This window comes from Girardinichthys multiradiatus, chromosome 7, assembly GCF_021462225.1.
Source record: "Girardinichthys multiradiatus isolate DD_20200921_A chromosome 7, DD_fGirMul_XY1, whole genome shotgun sequence".
NCBI classification, from domain to species: Eukaryota; Metazoa; Chordata; class Actinopteri; order Cyprinodontiformes; family Goodeidae; genus Girardinichthys; species Girardinichthys multiradiatus.
In genome coordinates this window covers 39,609,136-39,622,837 of record NC_061800.1, presented here as the reverse complement: position 1 = coordinate 39,622,837, position 13,702 = coordinate 39,609,136, and the positions used below count along the sequence as shown (strand labels likewise).

The 13,702-nt window shown below is 39.2% G+C and overlaps 1 protein-coding gene across 2 annotated transcripts in view; it reads left to right on the top strand.

Moving 5' to 3' along the window:
- Positions 1–13,702, top strand: part of ptpn4a (protein tyrosine phosphatase non-receptor type 4a) — a 95,002-nt gene that overhangs the window by 30,287 nt on the left and 51,013 nt on the right. For both annotated transcript variants that reach the window (XM_047370454.1, XM_047370453.1), the window contains exon 2: positions 8,073–8,227. In XM_047370454.1, coding sequence (XP_047226410.1) covers positions 8,090–8,227 — 138 coding nt within the window. In that variant the 5' untranslated portion in view covers positions 8,073–8,089. The remainder of the gene's footprint in view (positions 1–8,072; positions 8,228–13,702) is intronic.

Genomic DNA, 13,702 nt, shown 5'->3' with positions numbered 1-13,702 from the left:
GAGAAATATTCTGCTACGTTTTAGCACACTATTAAAAACAGACTCTCTTCAAGTCCAACTAAAGTAAGGCCATGTGATTTTCACAATTGGTGTTAATTCATGTCGAAGTTTAGGAGACCCACAAAGGGGAGAGACTGTGGTACTTTATGTTGATTCTTTGGCTGTTTGCTTTGTCAGCAATATTATTTCATTATTTTGGTAACATGTTTTACTAATTTGCTCTATTGTTGCAACACCTGAACCACCTAAAGGTGCTGGTGTGTGATGCTGATGAGAGTCATAATTGGGTATCATTGGCATTTGACTCTGAACTCTGTATTTTCCTGTGATCTTGGCATGTTTTTTGCTTTAGTTATTCAAAATCTAATTCAGAGCTGTCACTGTTATGGCCCCTGTCACAGAGCGGTGTCAGCTGACTTGATAAAGGGTAAACTGGATCAGTTGAATTTGTTTTGTAGCGATTAGATGGGCTGTGCGGCAGGCTGGCTGAGGGATTTAAGGCAGAGACCACCTCTTTGTGGTGTTTATTGACGCACTCCATGATTCCTTTGGTTGCATGAGGCTGTGTTGATTTTTTTTAAAGTTCACATGGGTGTGGATCATTGGTATTTATGTATGACCAGAAGAAGCTCAGAAAGCAGCTGTGTCGTCTACTGTTTCGTTCACTAATAAACTTTTTCCCTTGCCTGATAAAAAGATTAATAAGCCCAAAACTATTTTATTTTAAGGATGATAAACACAAAGATGTTTGTGACATTTGTGTATAGCAGTAAATCTTTTTCACTCGTTACCTTGTTTTAAATTAATGTTCAGTCAAAATAGACGTTTTGTCTGTATTATTTTTTCTCTGCTGAATCCAGACATCGGACATCAAGCTGCCTACCAAGCTGCATATGGATGTATGAATGAGTGCGATTGGGTGAATAACTCTAGCATAAAGCGCTTTGAGTGGTCGCTATGATTGGAAAGCACTATTGAAATTCACTCCGTTTATCATTTATCGACCCGCGTTGCGTGACTTTACTGTCAGTCAAAGCAGACTTTATTGTACGAGAAAATTTAAAAAAGCAACTTTACTCCTTTTAGGTGTTTTCTGGTCCCATGGAGATTTACATGTGTACTACATTTATATATTTCTTATTCTATGTTTGAATGAATGCATTTTTTCCAAATCATTTACTGTTGCTAACCAAATATTCATCCCTGCTTTCTGTTCTGACCTAGTTTATGCTTTGTGAAACACTGTAGAGCAGTTAAATACACAACCAGTGACTTTTCTAAATGCAAGAGCCTTATTTCAATTGGTCCAAAGCAACAGAGGACAGGAGAGAGTGTGTGCATGCATGTATTTGAGTTACTTCAAAGAAATCTGTGCATTAATAGCATTGTATCGGCCTTGGAGGTTCATTTGTTGTCAGAGTATATTTGTACTGAGGCTGTTGTGTTGCTTGGCTTTTTAAGATGTTTGTTTTGTAGACAGAAATTGGGACTAGAAGTTAAATCCTTTTTCGGTGATTGATTTGTTTGCATGCCTGATTTTAAAGGTAAATAACACAAGTTTGTGTCTATCGCTTTTGCTAAGGTAAGATTGTTTAATGTGTCCATCTGAAGCTGACAGGAAGGCTGCAGGGCCATCTGCATTTGCCATAAGTTAAGAGGAGCCCACCGGTGAGGGAAGCGTAAGGGTCAAGAGCCCTTATAGTACAAACACACACACACACATACACACACACACACACATTCGGATACACACAGATGCTCTGCTTTGTGTTTGTAAGCTCTGCTGACTGCAGGAAGCAATAATGGCAGCATGCTTCCGGAGTTCCGGAGGCTTCTCTCAGGGGACTGTAGCCATCCTGTCCAGCTTAGCTGAAAAGAACACAGCAGTGCAGAAAATTATGGAACATTGTCAATAGACTGGAGTACAATTGAGAATATACAATACGACCAAACGGGAACAAACACAGTTGACGAAAAACAACAAAAAATGTCGCAGTAGGCATCTGTTAGCACAAAGAAAAGAAAACGGCCAGTTGTTAGTAGAGTTATTAACATAAATTATTTTCTATTAGATGTGTAAAATGCACACAGCATCCAGTGACATGTTGCATTTAACAGAAAGTCTTGACAAAGCTGTTACAGTATTTTAGCAGAGTTTTAAAGCCTTTAAATATACATTACTTTGGCAAAAATGGAACAACATATTACATTTTTCCTTTCTTGCCAAGGCTGTGAATATTTGCAAACACCCAGCCAAACAAGATCTGCAAGGATGCATCTTTTCTAAGTTTTAAAAGTATGTTGAATATGTGTTAGTATATTTTTCATTTTTCAGTTTAGTTTGCTTGATAATGACTAATAAATTGACGTTTCTGAAACAGAGTAAGATTTTTCTATTATCCCAACCAATGGCGTCCTACATGGTGTTCTACAGTAAAGTGCTTGTTGCCTCAGTTCAATTTACATAATATCAGTTATCCTACAAAGACCGGACATATTAAATAAGACTTCATTTCCTTTATTACCTGTCTTTCCAATCGTCCATCCTTACAGCCGTTTTCCATCTATCTATACATCTGTCCGTTCGTTGATTCCTTAAGACTGGACAAGTATCGTTTTTAAATGGAGAAAATCATTTTCATCATAAGAACTGTGCTTTATTATAACGACAGATTCTAACTGATTACGCTTTCAGACTTCAGAAGCATGTCATCATGGGTTGGGACTGCCATTTTTGCATGATTTTTCCACCGTTGGTTCCATTTGAGAATCAATAAATGACCAGATAATGTTTGAAACATGATTGAATGCAATTATTGGCTGCTGTTTGGCATTATAGCCATAGTACTTACTGTAAATGGTCTTTGATCATGTTCATGTGTTTGTATTTAGAACAATATTTATTCAGGGATACAACTAAAAGGCTGTAATGAATTTTTTGAAAATGTATTTTCATTTTTCCCCTTTTGATAATAAATACAACAAAACATTCTAATATCCATCTATCCATTCATCCATCCATCACCTTGTTTGCCCATTATCCAGCCATCTAAGCCTGTATTTATGTGTTCGTCTATCCATTTATCCACCTATCCTGCCTTCCTTCTATAATTTTGTCCATTATTCGTCTTTTCATCCATTGGTCCCCGTTTCATCCACACATCTCTCTTTCCATTAGCACTGTTTGTCACTTGTATTCCTGCATTAGTCTCTTAATTCATTATCAGCCAAACCAACCAAACTTTTCTTCCCGCTGGCTCCATATTTAAAGTCTGAGCAATGGGAAAATATCTGCAATAAATATGAGGCTGGAAAAGGACAGAGGTTTGATGTGGCAAATATGTTAGAACTCTGTTACAATTAGTTGTTTAGCTGGAACATAGTAGCTACTGTTGTTTTTTTTTTCATCGTTAAATGTTTTTTGTTTAATTTTTACATTAAAAACTATTTAAAGACTTTAATCTGGGCACATTAATCAAAAAAACATCCACACCCCCCTCTGTTCTCAAACACAGCATCATCCACAGCCACTGTTGTTAGTTTGACCCATTTATTTTTCACCACTTCAGTAACATTATGATGCAACTTGGCAGAAACGGCCTGTGGCAAGTTCTGGATATAAATGGCTCATCCTGGGATAAGAACTGTGATAACAGTAATGATACCACTGTAAAATATATTACCATGCATCTTAGCCAATAGTTTCACTTATGAATGGAGACCTTTTTTTAAAAATTGCATGCATCTAACCTTTTAACTTAGAGATGCTAATGCTTCTGCTTAAACTTAATGAAGGTATGACCTCCACCTTTTGGGCTCTGTGTAAAGAGAGGTCAGCCATACATTTTAATTATAGAATGAAGACAAACCCTGTAATGCAATTAAATATGAATAGGCTCAAGGGGATGAAAATGCGTGTGGACAGAGGCGGCCGAGGCTGCGTGTAAATTTGTTTCCGGGGCAGCTTGTCTGACCAATTAAACGAAAACGATCTGTTTGCCTCTTTTAACCCAAAAGTGCTGTGAGACTCCACTTCATTGTGCTTATATGCTTTCTGTGCTTTGTGTTTACAGTAGGGGGTATGAGATGAGACAGGTTGATTACTGTGAGACACCAGGAAGCAGTCAGACCACTAGGAGTTAACTAAAGTAAACCTGATGAGGGCAAGCAGAGACAGTTTGTTGTCAGCTTTACTGCAGAAGCCAATAAAAGTAGGTTTTACTCTGTTTTTGGATCACACTCTGATCAGATTAAATCACAAGTGTAAGAGATGTTTTTGGTATAAGGCGATGCAGTCGAGGATAAAGTCAGACTTCCCCATCCATGAGTCTGTTTGTCATTGTGAGGCTTGCTCTGTTTTTCCTTCTGCATGCCTTAATCTCTGCATCCGTTTCTGCCGAGCTGACCATACCGCTGACTGCACATGCCCGCCTTTCTTGGTGCACTTGCACATTTGTGAGTTTGTGCCTGTACTTATGCATTAGTGTGTGCCACATTGTTCTTTTTTTGTGTGATTGTTCTGTTGACCGGCCGAAGAGTGACATTAAAACCTGCACATCTTGCCAATCAGAGACTCATAATGTGACACGAGACAATTTTATATGCCCACTTCAAGTTTTGCACAACGTCTACTCACAAAAGTAGCAATTTCCAGATTCAGATGAGCCATGTTTGTGTATTTTAAGATGTAAAATCAAAAATACGTTTATTCAGTCGAATAGCCTCGTGTCAGCTTCCTGGAAAAAAGGAAATCATTCCATAGGAGTCATTCTACAGTGGAAAAAAATGTAAAAAAGCACTAGCATGTTATGGTAGACATTGGATATCATCAGAAAGTAATAGTGTACACATCTGGGGTAAGTTGTTGAAATTTCTTTCAAAATGGATATGGATATGTTCAAAATTAGCAAACAAAAAAAAAAAAACTCCACAGTTCTAAAAGAAAACATAACCCCACATCATGATGCTGCCACCATCATGCAGGTATTGTGTTCTTTTACTTGTGCTCAGTGCTGCTTTTATTTCCGGGATGCCAGTTATCGTTTTGCCTTTTCACCAATTTTGGAGAACTTGTCAGGAGTTTAAGTTTCGTGGGAGATGTACAAGGAGGAAAATCAAAAAGGCTTAAAAGAGAAAATGTAGACAAAGTCAAGGAGTTGTTGAATTGCGTTGGTCAGGTAAGTCTAAAACTCACATAAGAATCTCAAACCAGCTGTGAAGCAAAGCGCATGAAGTGTCAGTCTGTTTTATAGCATAACGTAGTGGAGAAATGCAACTGAATAAGATAAGAAATTTTCCATCAAATTTGCTCTGTTTGAGCACTTCTCTTTCCTTTAACATTTTGCTAGTTTTGCAGCAGACCTATTTCTGTGGCATTTTCCTTTTTGTTAGTTTTCGTGGGCTCCCTCCAGGGATCCAAGGCCAGCAAGCCTTTTACGTGGCTCTTTCTTTAATAAGTTGATGGAGTAACGTTATTAAGGTGTATAAAAGGTCACTGTTGAAAAGATTTTCATTCACCAGATTTTCTCATGAAGTAAAAAGAAAGTAGTAAAAAGATGAAGTAAAAGAAAGTGTGCAAGACTATAGACTGTGTGGCTATTGTGAGTGTACTTTTACACCATCTGCCAGTGCTCACAGAGCTTTGTGGTGATCTGTTATGACAAGCCGTTCACATGCACAGCAAACCTTCAACACACACTGTTTATTAAAAATGAGATATGCTCACACCAAACTATCTGTATTCATATAGCAGCTTCTGATGTATGGGCCATGACCCCTGTGGGGTCATTATGCTTACGGTCACAATGGATCACAAAGAAATAAAAACAAAAACGGTGAGAGATAACCAAATTTAAACTAAATACAACAACAGAAAAATCTGCACCAGACGGATAAAGTGGAAAAAGGTTTTGGCGGAATAATTAGTGACAGTATTGATGGATCCAAGCACTGATTGACCAGAAGTAACAGAAAAATGTACAATGATGTTGAGAACTCTGTAAACTGCGATTTAGTGCTTGTGGTCAGTTTGCTCTAGACTGAGATGAGTCATGTGGTGAGATGTGAAGACAGTAAATGTCACAATATATGAAATGAAGTTGCTTTTAATTTGTTAATCCTGTAATAATGAGACACAATTATCATCATCTACACACCCTCCTGTCTGGAGGTATTATTCAACAGTGTTTGTAGGATTACTTTAAAAATTAGTTACGTCTATTTAAATTTCAGTTACTTAATCAAAGTAATGTAACTAGTTGGCAAGTCAATGCATTTAGACATTTTAGTTGAGGCGAAGTTCTGATCATCTGACTGGGGCACAAAGGGGAGTTAAGTGGCTTTGAACATGCCGTGGTTCTTGCAGGAGGATGAGCTGATCTGAGTATTTCCGACGCTGCTGATCTACTCGGGTTTTCCTGTACCACATACTCTTGGTTGCATAGAGAATATTCTGAAAAAGATAAACTATCCAGTGAGCGGCAGACATGTGGACAAAGATGTTTCATTGCCTGTCAGAGATCAGCCATAACTGGACAATGACAGATTGGAAAAAATGGTTGAATGAGTTTCACCATACCATACCACTTTTTTTATAAAGCACAATAAAACAGCAACAAGACCAACCAAACTTCTGTACCACAGAACAAAAAAAACAGAAACTACAGAATAAAAATCATAAATCTGCAGAGAAAAAGAACAATCCACTAGAATATGTAGAAACACAAAGACTTTAAGAACAGCTCACACTGGGTCAAAAGCGTTTTTTAACGAGACCTAAAACAGCGAGATAGGGAGCCAGCCTGACATCATTCCACAGTTTTGGACTTGCAGCAGAGAAAGTTCTGTCACCTCTGAGCTTGTATCGTGTTCATGAAATCGATAAAAGCATCTACTCTGCTGACCTCGGAGAGCGCCGAGGAGCATATGGCTGCAGCAGATCAGGGAGATAAGAAGGTGCAGAACTGTTGAGACATTTATAAAACATACAGAAGGTTTTTCAAATTTATTCGAAGTGAACCTGCAGTCAGTGAAGGGATGCCAAAACAGGAGAAATATGCTCTTTTTTGCCAGTACGAGTTAATAATCGGGCTGCAGCATTTTGAACTAGTTGCAAACATGCGATGGAGATTTGACTTATTCTATAATGAAGCACATTACAGAAGTCAAGCCTGGATGTTATGAAATCATGTATTATTGTCTCAAGGTTCCTTGTAGACTTTATGAGCTTCGATTAAGACAGTCGCCTCAACTAAAAAAGCAGGATTTAACAATTATATTTCTGACTATTTAACGTTATTTTAATTTAAGCTACATTAAGCAACATTCAGAGGGTAGGGTTCAAATTTGTCCCGTATCAGTGGTTTAATGATGGTGGTGGTATAATGGTGTGGGGATATTTTGTAAGCACACATTATTGCCCTTGGTCTTGTGTTAAAACCATAGCTTACCACACTGTTGTTCCTGACCATGTCCCTCTGGCAGAACAGTCACCACATCTTCGTGCCTTGCTAGGTTTAACGTATGCACATGGGTTGGCATGTGTTATAGTCACAATAAAAGATGTCAGGGAAATCATTATAAACCAGTAAAAGTGGATTTGTTTATTTCATAGAAGTTAATGATTAAAATCACTCTAACTTCAGTTCTGATTTTAATCTTTGCCTAATTCTAATTGTGAACACTATTTTGTGTTAATAGGATTAAAAAATGTGTTTTCATTTCATGCAATGGTAAAGATTGCATACATTTTAAACCGTTTTTGCATGATATACATTTTTATTTTCCTTTTTGAGCTTGCCTTCTTGTAGACATTCTTTGCTGATGAAACACGTTCTCTACTCCCTCACTGTACCTGTACAGGCTTGCATTGCTCTCTAGCTTCCTTCCCTGAGGCATTTGGAGAAAACTGCAACATACATACATCTGCATTTTTTTCTTGCAACATAAGGAACACGAGTCTTAAAGTGTATGCAATCTATTAGTTGTCTAAATGTCATGGATCTGACCGAAGCAATCTTTTTCTCTTTCGCAAACTCATCGCCTTCTCTTGTCCTTGTGTTTGGTTGTTGCAGAGCCTGGTAGGAGCGTGATGAGCGCGCGCTTCCGCTTGCCTGCTGGCAAATCCTACAATGTCCGGGCGACGGAGCTGGAGCGAGACAGGCAGCACACACAGGTTGTGTGCAACGTGCTGCTGCTGGACAACACTGTGCAGGCGTTCAAAGTCAATGTAAGTCACCCTATGCCCTAAATAGGATAAAAGCACACATTTATGTTTTTGACAGAAATGTTCTTGAGGTACTAATCATACACACGTGGCTGCCGGGTTTTCATATAGTTGGTAAAGATTAAATTACCTTTTAAATACCATTTAAAAGGTAATTCATTTCAGTAGCTCAGTTCAATAAGTGAAACTCATTTTATCTAGATTTATTACACAGAGTGATATATGTCAGGCATTCAATTATTTTTATTTTAATGGTTATGGTTAACAAGTAATTAAACCCTAAGTTGTGTTTTCAGACAGAATCACATGAGATTAAAAAAAAAACAGTATTGTCAGCCTACTGAAAGTGTATGCACTCAATATTTGGTCAGGGCTCCTTTTGCTTGAATTGCTGCATCAATAGAGTGTAGCATGGAGGTGATCAGCCTGGGGTTCTGCTGTTAAATAAGTCCAGGTTGCTTTCATGACGGCCTATGGCGCCTCTGCATTATTTCCTGTGGTGCGTCTCAACTTCCTCTTAACAATCCTCTCTGTGTGTCCTGCTGGACAATGAAACCTGCATCTCTATTAAGATTATGGGACCTTGATTTCCAAATAAAAATGAACATTTACAGTCCACTCCCTTTCCTCCTTTGCATAGCTAAGCCACTTCTGACATTGTCTCTGGTTCAGTGTTACAGCTTCAGCTCATGTCTTGGATCTGTCCCGTGGAGCTCTGATTCCAGCACCAGTCCACACCAAGTGAATCTTCTCCAGACTCTTAAATGACCTTTGACTCATAATCCTCTCAAGACCGCGGCTATGACTGTTTCTCTATGCAGCTTTTTCTACCACACGTCTTCCTTCCATTTAACTTTCTATCAATAGGCTTGGTTAACAGCACTCTGTGAACAGCCGGCTTCTTTTTGTGCCTCACCCTAAAAGTCAGACTGTCTGCTGGACAACTGTGAAGTCTTTCCCATGATCACAGAGGTCACTATGAAGCCATGACATATCATTGCTGTACTAAAAATCTTTTTTTTTTTTTTTTTTTTTTTTTGGTTTTGTGTAATTTCTAGTTTTGGTTTGCTGTAAGCCATAATCATCAAAATTAACAGAAGCAGTTGCTTACAATATCACTGTGTATAACAAATCTATATATGAGTTTCCCTTTTTGAACTGAAGTGCTGAAATAAATAAATAAAAACATTTTCTTGCTTCTGTGTGACTCATGGAAAATAATTGTGTTCTTTACAAAAGGACATTTTTCTGGATCTATGAGCATCTCCTTTACCAGAATATATGGTGCACTAAAAAACACCACTCATGTTGCACCCCCTTTTTTTCCTCCCACAGTTTTCCCTCCTCTTCCTCACATTGCCATTTAGTTCTCCTCCAAACCCACCTTAAACTGATTTAGTGTTGGTGGGGGGATGGAGGTGTTTTCATATGTCTGTACACCTTCGTTGGAATGCATGTAAAACCCAACCCACGCTGTTTATGTCCGTTTTCTTTTCCATAACAATATTTAAGTTTAAATTTATATCCCATTGGCCTCAGTGTCTCATCATGAGTTGGTCGCTGTGAAGGACACATAGATGGACCAAATAAAGGAAGTGACAAATAAGCTCATGATTTACGCTTCAGAGGTTTATCACGGCTGTTTCTGGCTGCATGCGGCTCTTTATCATGCGTTCAGTCAGATTTATGTCAGCATGAGCCTGGAAATTCCCTTTGAGTCAAAAAAAAAACCGCCATTCTCCTTTCAGACCACATCCTCATTGTGTAGAACAGGGTGTATATGTGTGAAATCATACTATTCATAGAAATGCAGATATGTTGAAATGAATGGTTAACAAAACTATTCTGTGTCCACTGCTTAGTGATGGTGCTTTTATCAGTTAGCAATTAAAACTAAATGCTTGACATAAGAACAATGTCCTATCAAACAATACATAGATTCTCAAGTGTTTTATAAAGGTAAAATAAATCTAAATGTGAGAAAAAAAAATTTCCCCCACTTTACCCGTGTCTAGTGTTGAAAATAACTCATACTCGTCGTCTTCCGCTTATCCGGGACCGGGTCGCGGGGGCAGCAGACTCAGCAGAGACGCCCAGACGTCCATCTCCCCAGACACCTCCTCCAGCTCCTCCGGGGGGAGCCCAAGGCGTTCCCAGGACAGTCGAGAGATATAGTCCACCCAGCGGGTCCTGGGCCTCCTCCCAGTGGGACGTACCTGGAACACCTCCCGAGGAAGGCGTCCAGGAGGCATCTGGTATAGATGCCCGAGCCACCTCAACTGGCTCCTCTCGATGTGGAGGAGCAGCAGCTCTACGCCAAGCCCCTCCCGGATGGCTGAGCTCCTCACCCTATCTCTAAGGGAGTGCCCGGCCTCCCTACGGAGGAAGTTCATGTCAGCCGCTTGTATCCGGGATCTCGTTCTTTTGGTCATGACCCAAAGTTCATGGCCATAGGTGAGGGTAGGAAAGTAGACCGACCGATAAATCAAGAGCTTCGCTTTTCAGCTCAGCTCTCTCTTCACCACAACGAACCGGCACGGCGTCCCCATTACTGTGGCAGCCGCACCGATCCGTCTGTCGATCTCCCGCTCCATTCTTCCGTCACTCGTGAACAAGACCCCGAGAGACTTGAACTCCTCCACTTGAGGCAGGAACTCCCCTCCAACCTGAAGAGGACAAGCCACCCTTTTCCGGTCGAGAACCATGGCCTCGGACTTGAAAATAAGTAAGACCTAAATTGGGCAGATGTGAAAGTGAAACAAAGGTAGAACATGGAAGAAAACTGAATGCCATATGAATCAAACACTGTTTGAGGCAGCTACACAGATATTTAAATTTCCGTTTAAACTAAAGGGGCTGCAGGCATTTCCTCTACTCCACATTCACAGGAAGACATTGCGTGTTTGAAGACTTTCCTTATTTTATCAGGGTACATTTTTCAGTATGGCATCGGTCTTCACACAGCAGCGTTCAAACCTTTTTCAAGTAAGACGAACTAAAACGGCTTGGCTCTCAGTGGAAGGAAAACTGTCAATAACAAGCTGATCTGGAAACATTTCTCTACGATAAATCAACACAGAGAGGTACTGCATATAATTGAATTGGAAGTTAAATGGTTTTTTTTTTCCAGTTTTTCAGTGTTTTTCTTTTTTTTTTTTACAAATGAAAATATGAACGTTGTAGCATGCATTTTTATTTATTCAATACTTAGAAGAGCTGTTCTGTCTCTCCAGTCGGTCTTTGTCAGTCAGATTGGATCGGGAATGCCGGTGAACAGCAATTTTCGAATCTTGTATGGATTAATATCTTGACTTTGACTAGGCCATTCCAACAATTGGATATTTTTTGTCCTAATTCTTAACTCTTCTGCTGCTTCTAGTTGGTTTTCTTCCAGGATTGCCCTGTATTTAGCTCCATCCCATCAACCCTGTCCCTGCTGAATAAACCCATCCTCACAGCATAAAGCAGCTACTACTGTATTTAACTGTGAGGATTATGCGTTCAGGGTGGTTTGCAGTGTCACACAATGTTAGTTTTGCATATAGCCTTTCTGTACTTGCTAAAAGCATTGCCAGAAGGTTTTAACATGTAAATGATGTATCCTTCTTCCTTCCACTCCAGATATGCTTCACTTCCTGTCATTAACATAAAACCCAAGAAATTACATTGAAGTTGGTGGTTGTTATGTGACAAGTTCAAGTGGTGTTATATGTGCGGTGATTATTTCCCCATTTTTAAATAAATTGTTGATATTTAGTTTTAAAATGTTAGTAGGTTTTTGTCTTGGAAATTCCCAATAAACAGTTTCTAAAACTACAAATACAGACTGAGAACTCAAACCGACTAAAAACCAGGACTTTCTGTGAGAACTTGTGATTCACTGGCCGTCTGCTGTTATGGCTCAAGCCTTCTGATTTGGTATTTAACTTAATCCTTACAAAAATTAAATATTTTATTCAAAAGGGAATACAACACCATGTTTTAAAAGAATGACCGTTAGTGTTTACCTTCATATCTGTCAGAACTAAATGTGCATGGTAAATACACATGGACATAAGAATTTAGTAAAGAGGCTCCAGCTCTAAGAGGCAGCACCTTCTGTCGTAAGCGGAACAAAAAATTAATTATTTTATAATCGACTCAAATAACTGCAATTTTCTACTATTTATTAAGTGTGACAGGCCTTTTTATGTGTGTTGTTTGTTTTTTCGACACGATGAAACATTTCATGGAGTGCAGCCAAAACGTTTTAACTTCATATTCGTTGGTTTTTTTGTGAGAGCTTTTGTCCTCGGCTCTCTCAGCACCGCACCGTCTCCCCTGCGCGATGCTGAATGAAGCGACTCGGTCTCTGTCAGTGTCATTGATCAGAAGCCTACTGCCGCAGCAACTTCCTGGAAAGACGAGCCATCCTCTGAGCAACAATACATCCATTGATCCTCTTTCTGGCCAACCGCCTGCGATTCTAGTGGCGACTGAAAATCCAGAAGCAGTCACTTACTGTCATGGAAACCAACGAGCATGTGTGCTTAGCTGATCTTAGATGGATGGAAATTATAATTAACATTAAGTTCAATCAATTGTAGATAGAAAGCTTGAGAAGCATCTTACAAAAACTCAAGTTAATGGATGCGTCTTTGGGATAATAGAAAAGAAAGGTCAGAGGGATAATTTATTTAGATGTATTACAGAGTTTACCATAGTAACCGCTGCTCTCCATGTAAACATCCAGCTGTCTGGAGGAGCTGTTTGGTCATAAAGTATGTTGTAGTGAGGAACAGAAAATATTAGTGGATATTTAAAGACTGAATGATCATTTGTAATCCATCTTTAGTTCTGCTTAGTTATGACAATACTTTGACTCTTAACTGAATTGCAGATATGATTTAGTCTTTTACTGCGGTCATAATTCACAGTAAGATCTATTTTCACACAGTGATTGGGCTACATGAATTTGATGCTGTTCCTCTTTGGTAAATCAAACTGTCTGAACAGAGACCAGCCTGGAACGATAGCACTGGGGTACTAAACCAGTGCTGTTACCTTTTCTCTCTTTGTTTATTGCTTAAAGGCACCAACTTTCTCACCAGTACAGAGAGAGAAAGCCTGGTTACCAATGAAACAGATTCTCCCTCTGCTTGTTTGTTTTAATATTGTCAGTCAGTGCACTGCATGGAGCTGTTCTCACTACCACTGGTAGGAGCTAAATACAGGGCAGTCCTGGAGGATCTAATAGAGGCTGCAAATCACTTGATACTGGGTCAGAGGTTCACCGTTCAGCAGGACAACAGTGCCGAGAATGCAGCTAGAGCTGGATAGAACGGTCCAGTCAAAGTCCAGACATAAATTAAACCATAAACTTTCCTAAGTGGATGGAGTTGGTTTAAATGTTAAGATATGAAATTATTTTTGCAAACAATTAATTAACTGACATGGCCGTATGTATCAATAGAACCAGTAATTTGGGCAAAAAATTTA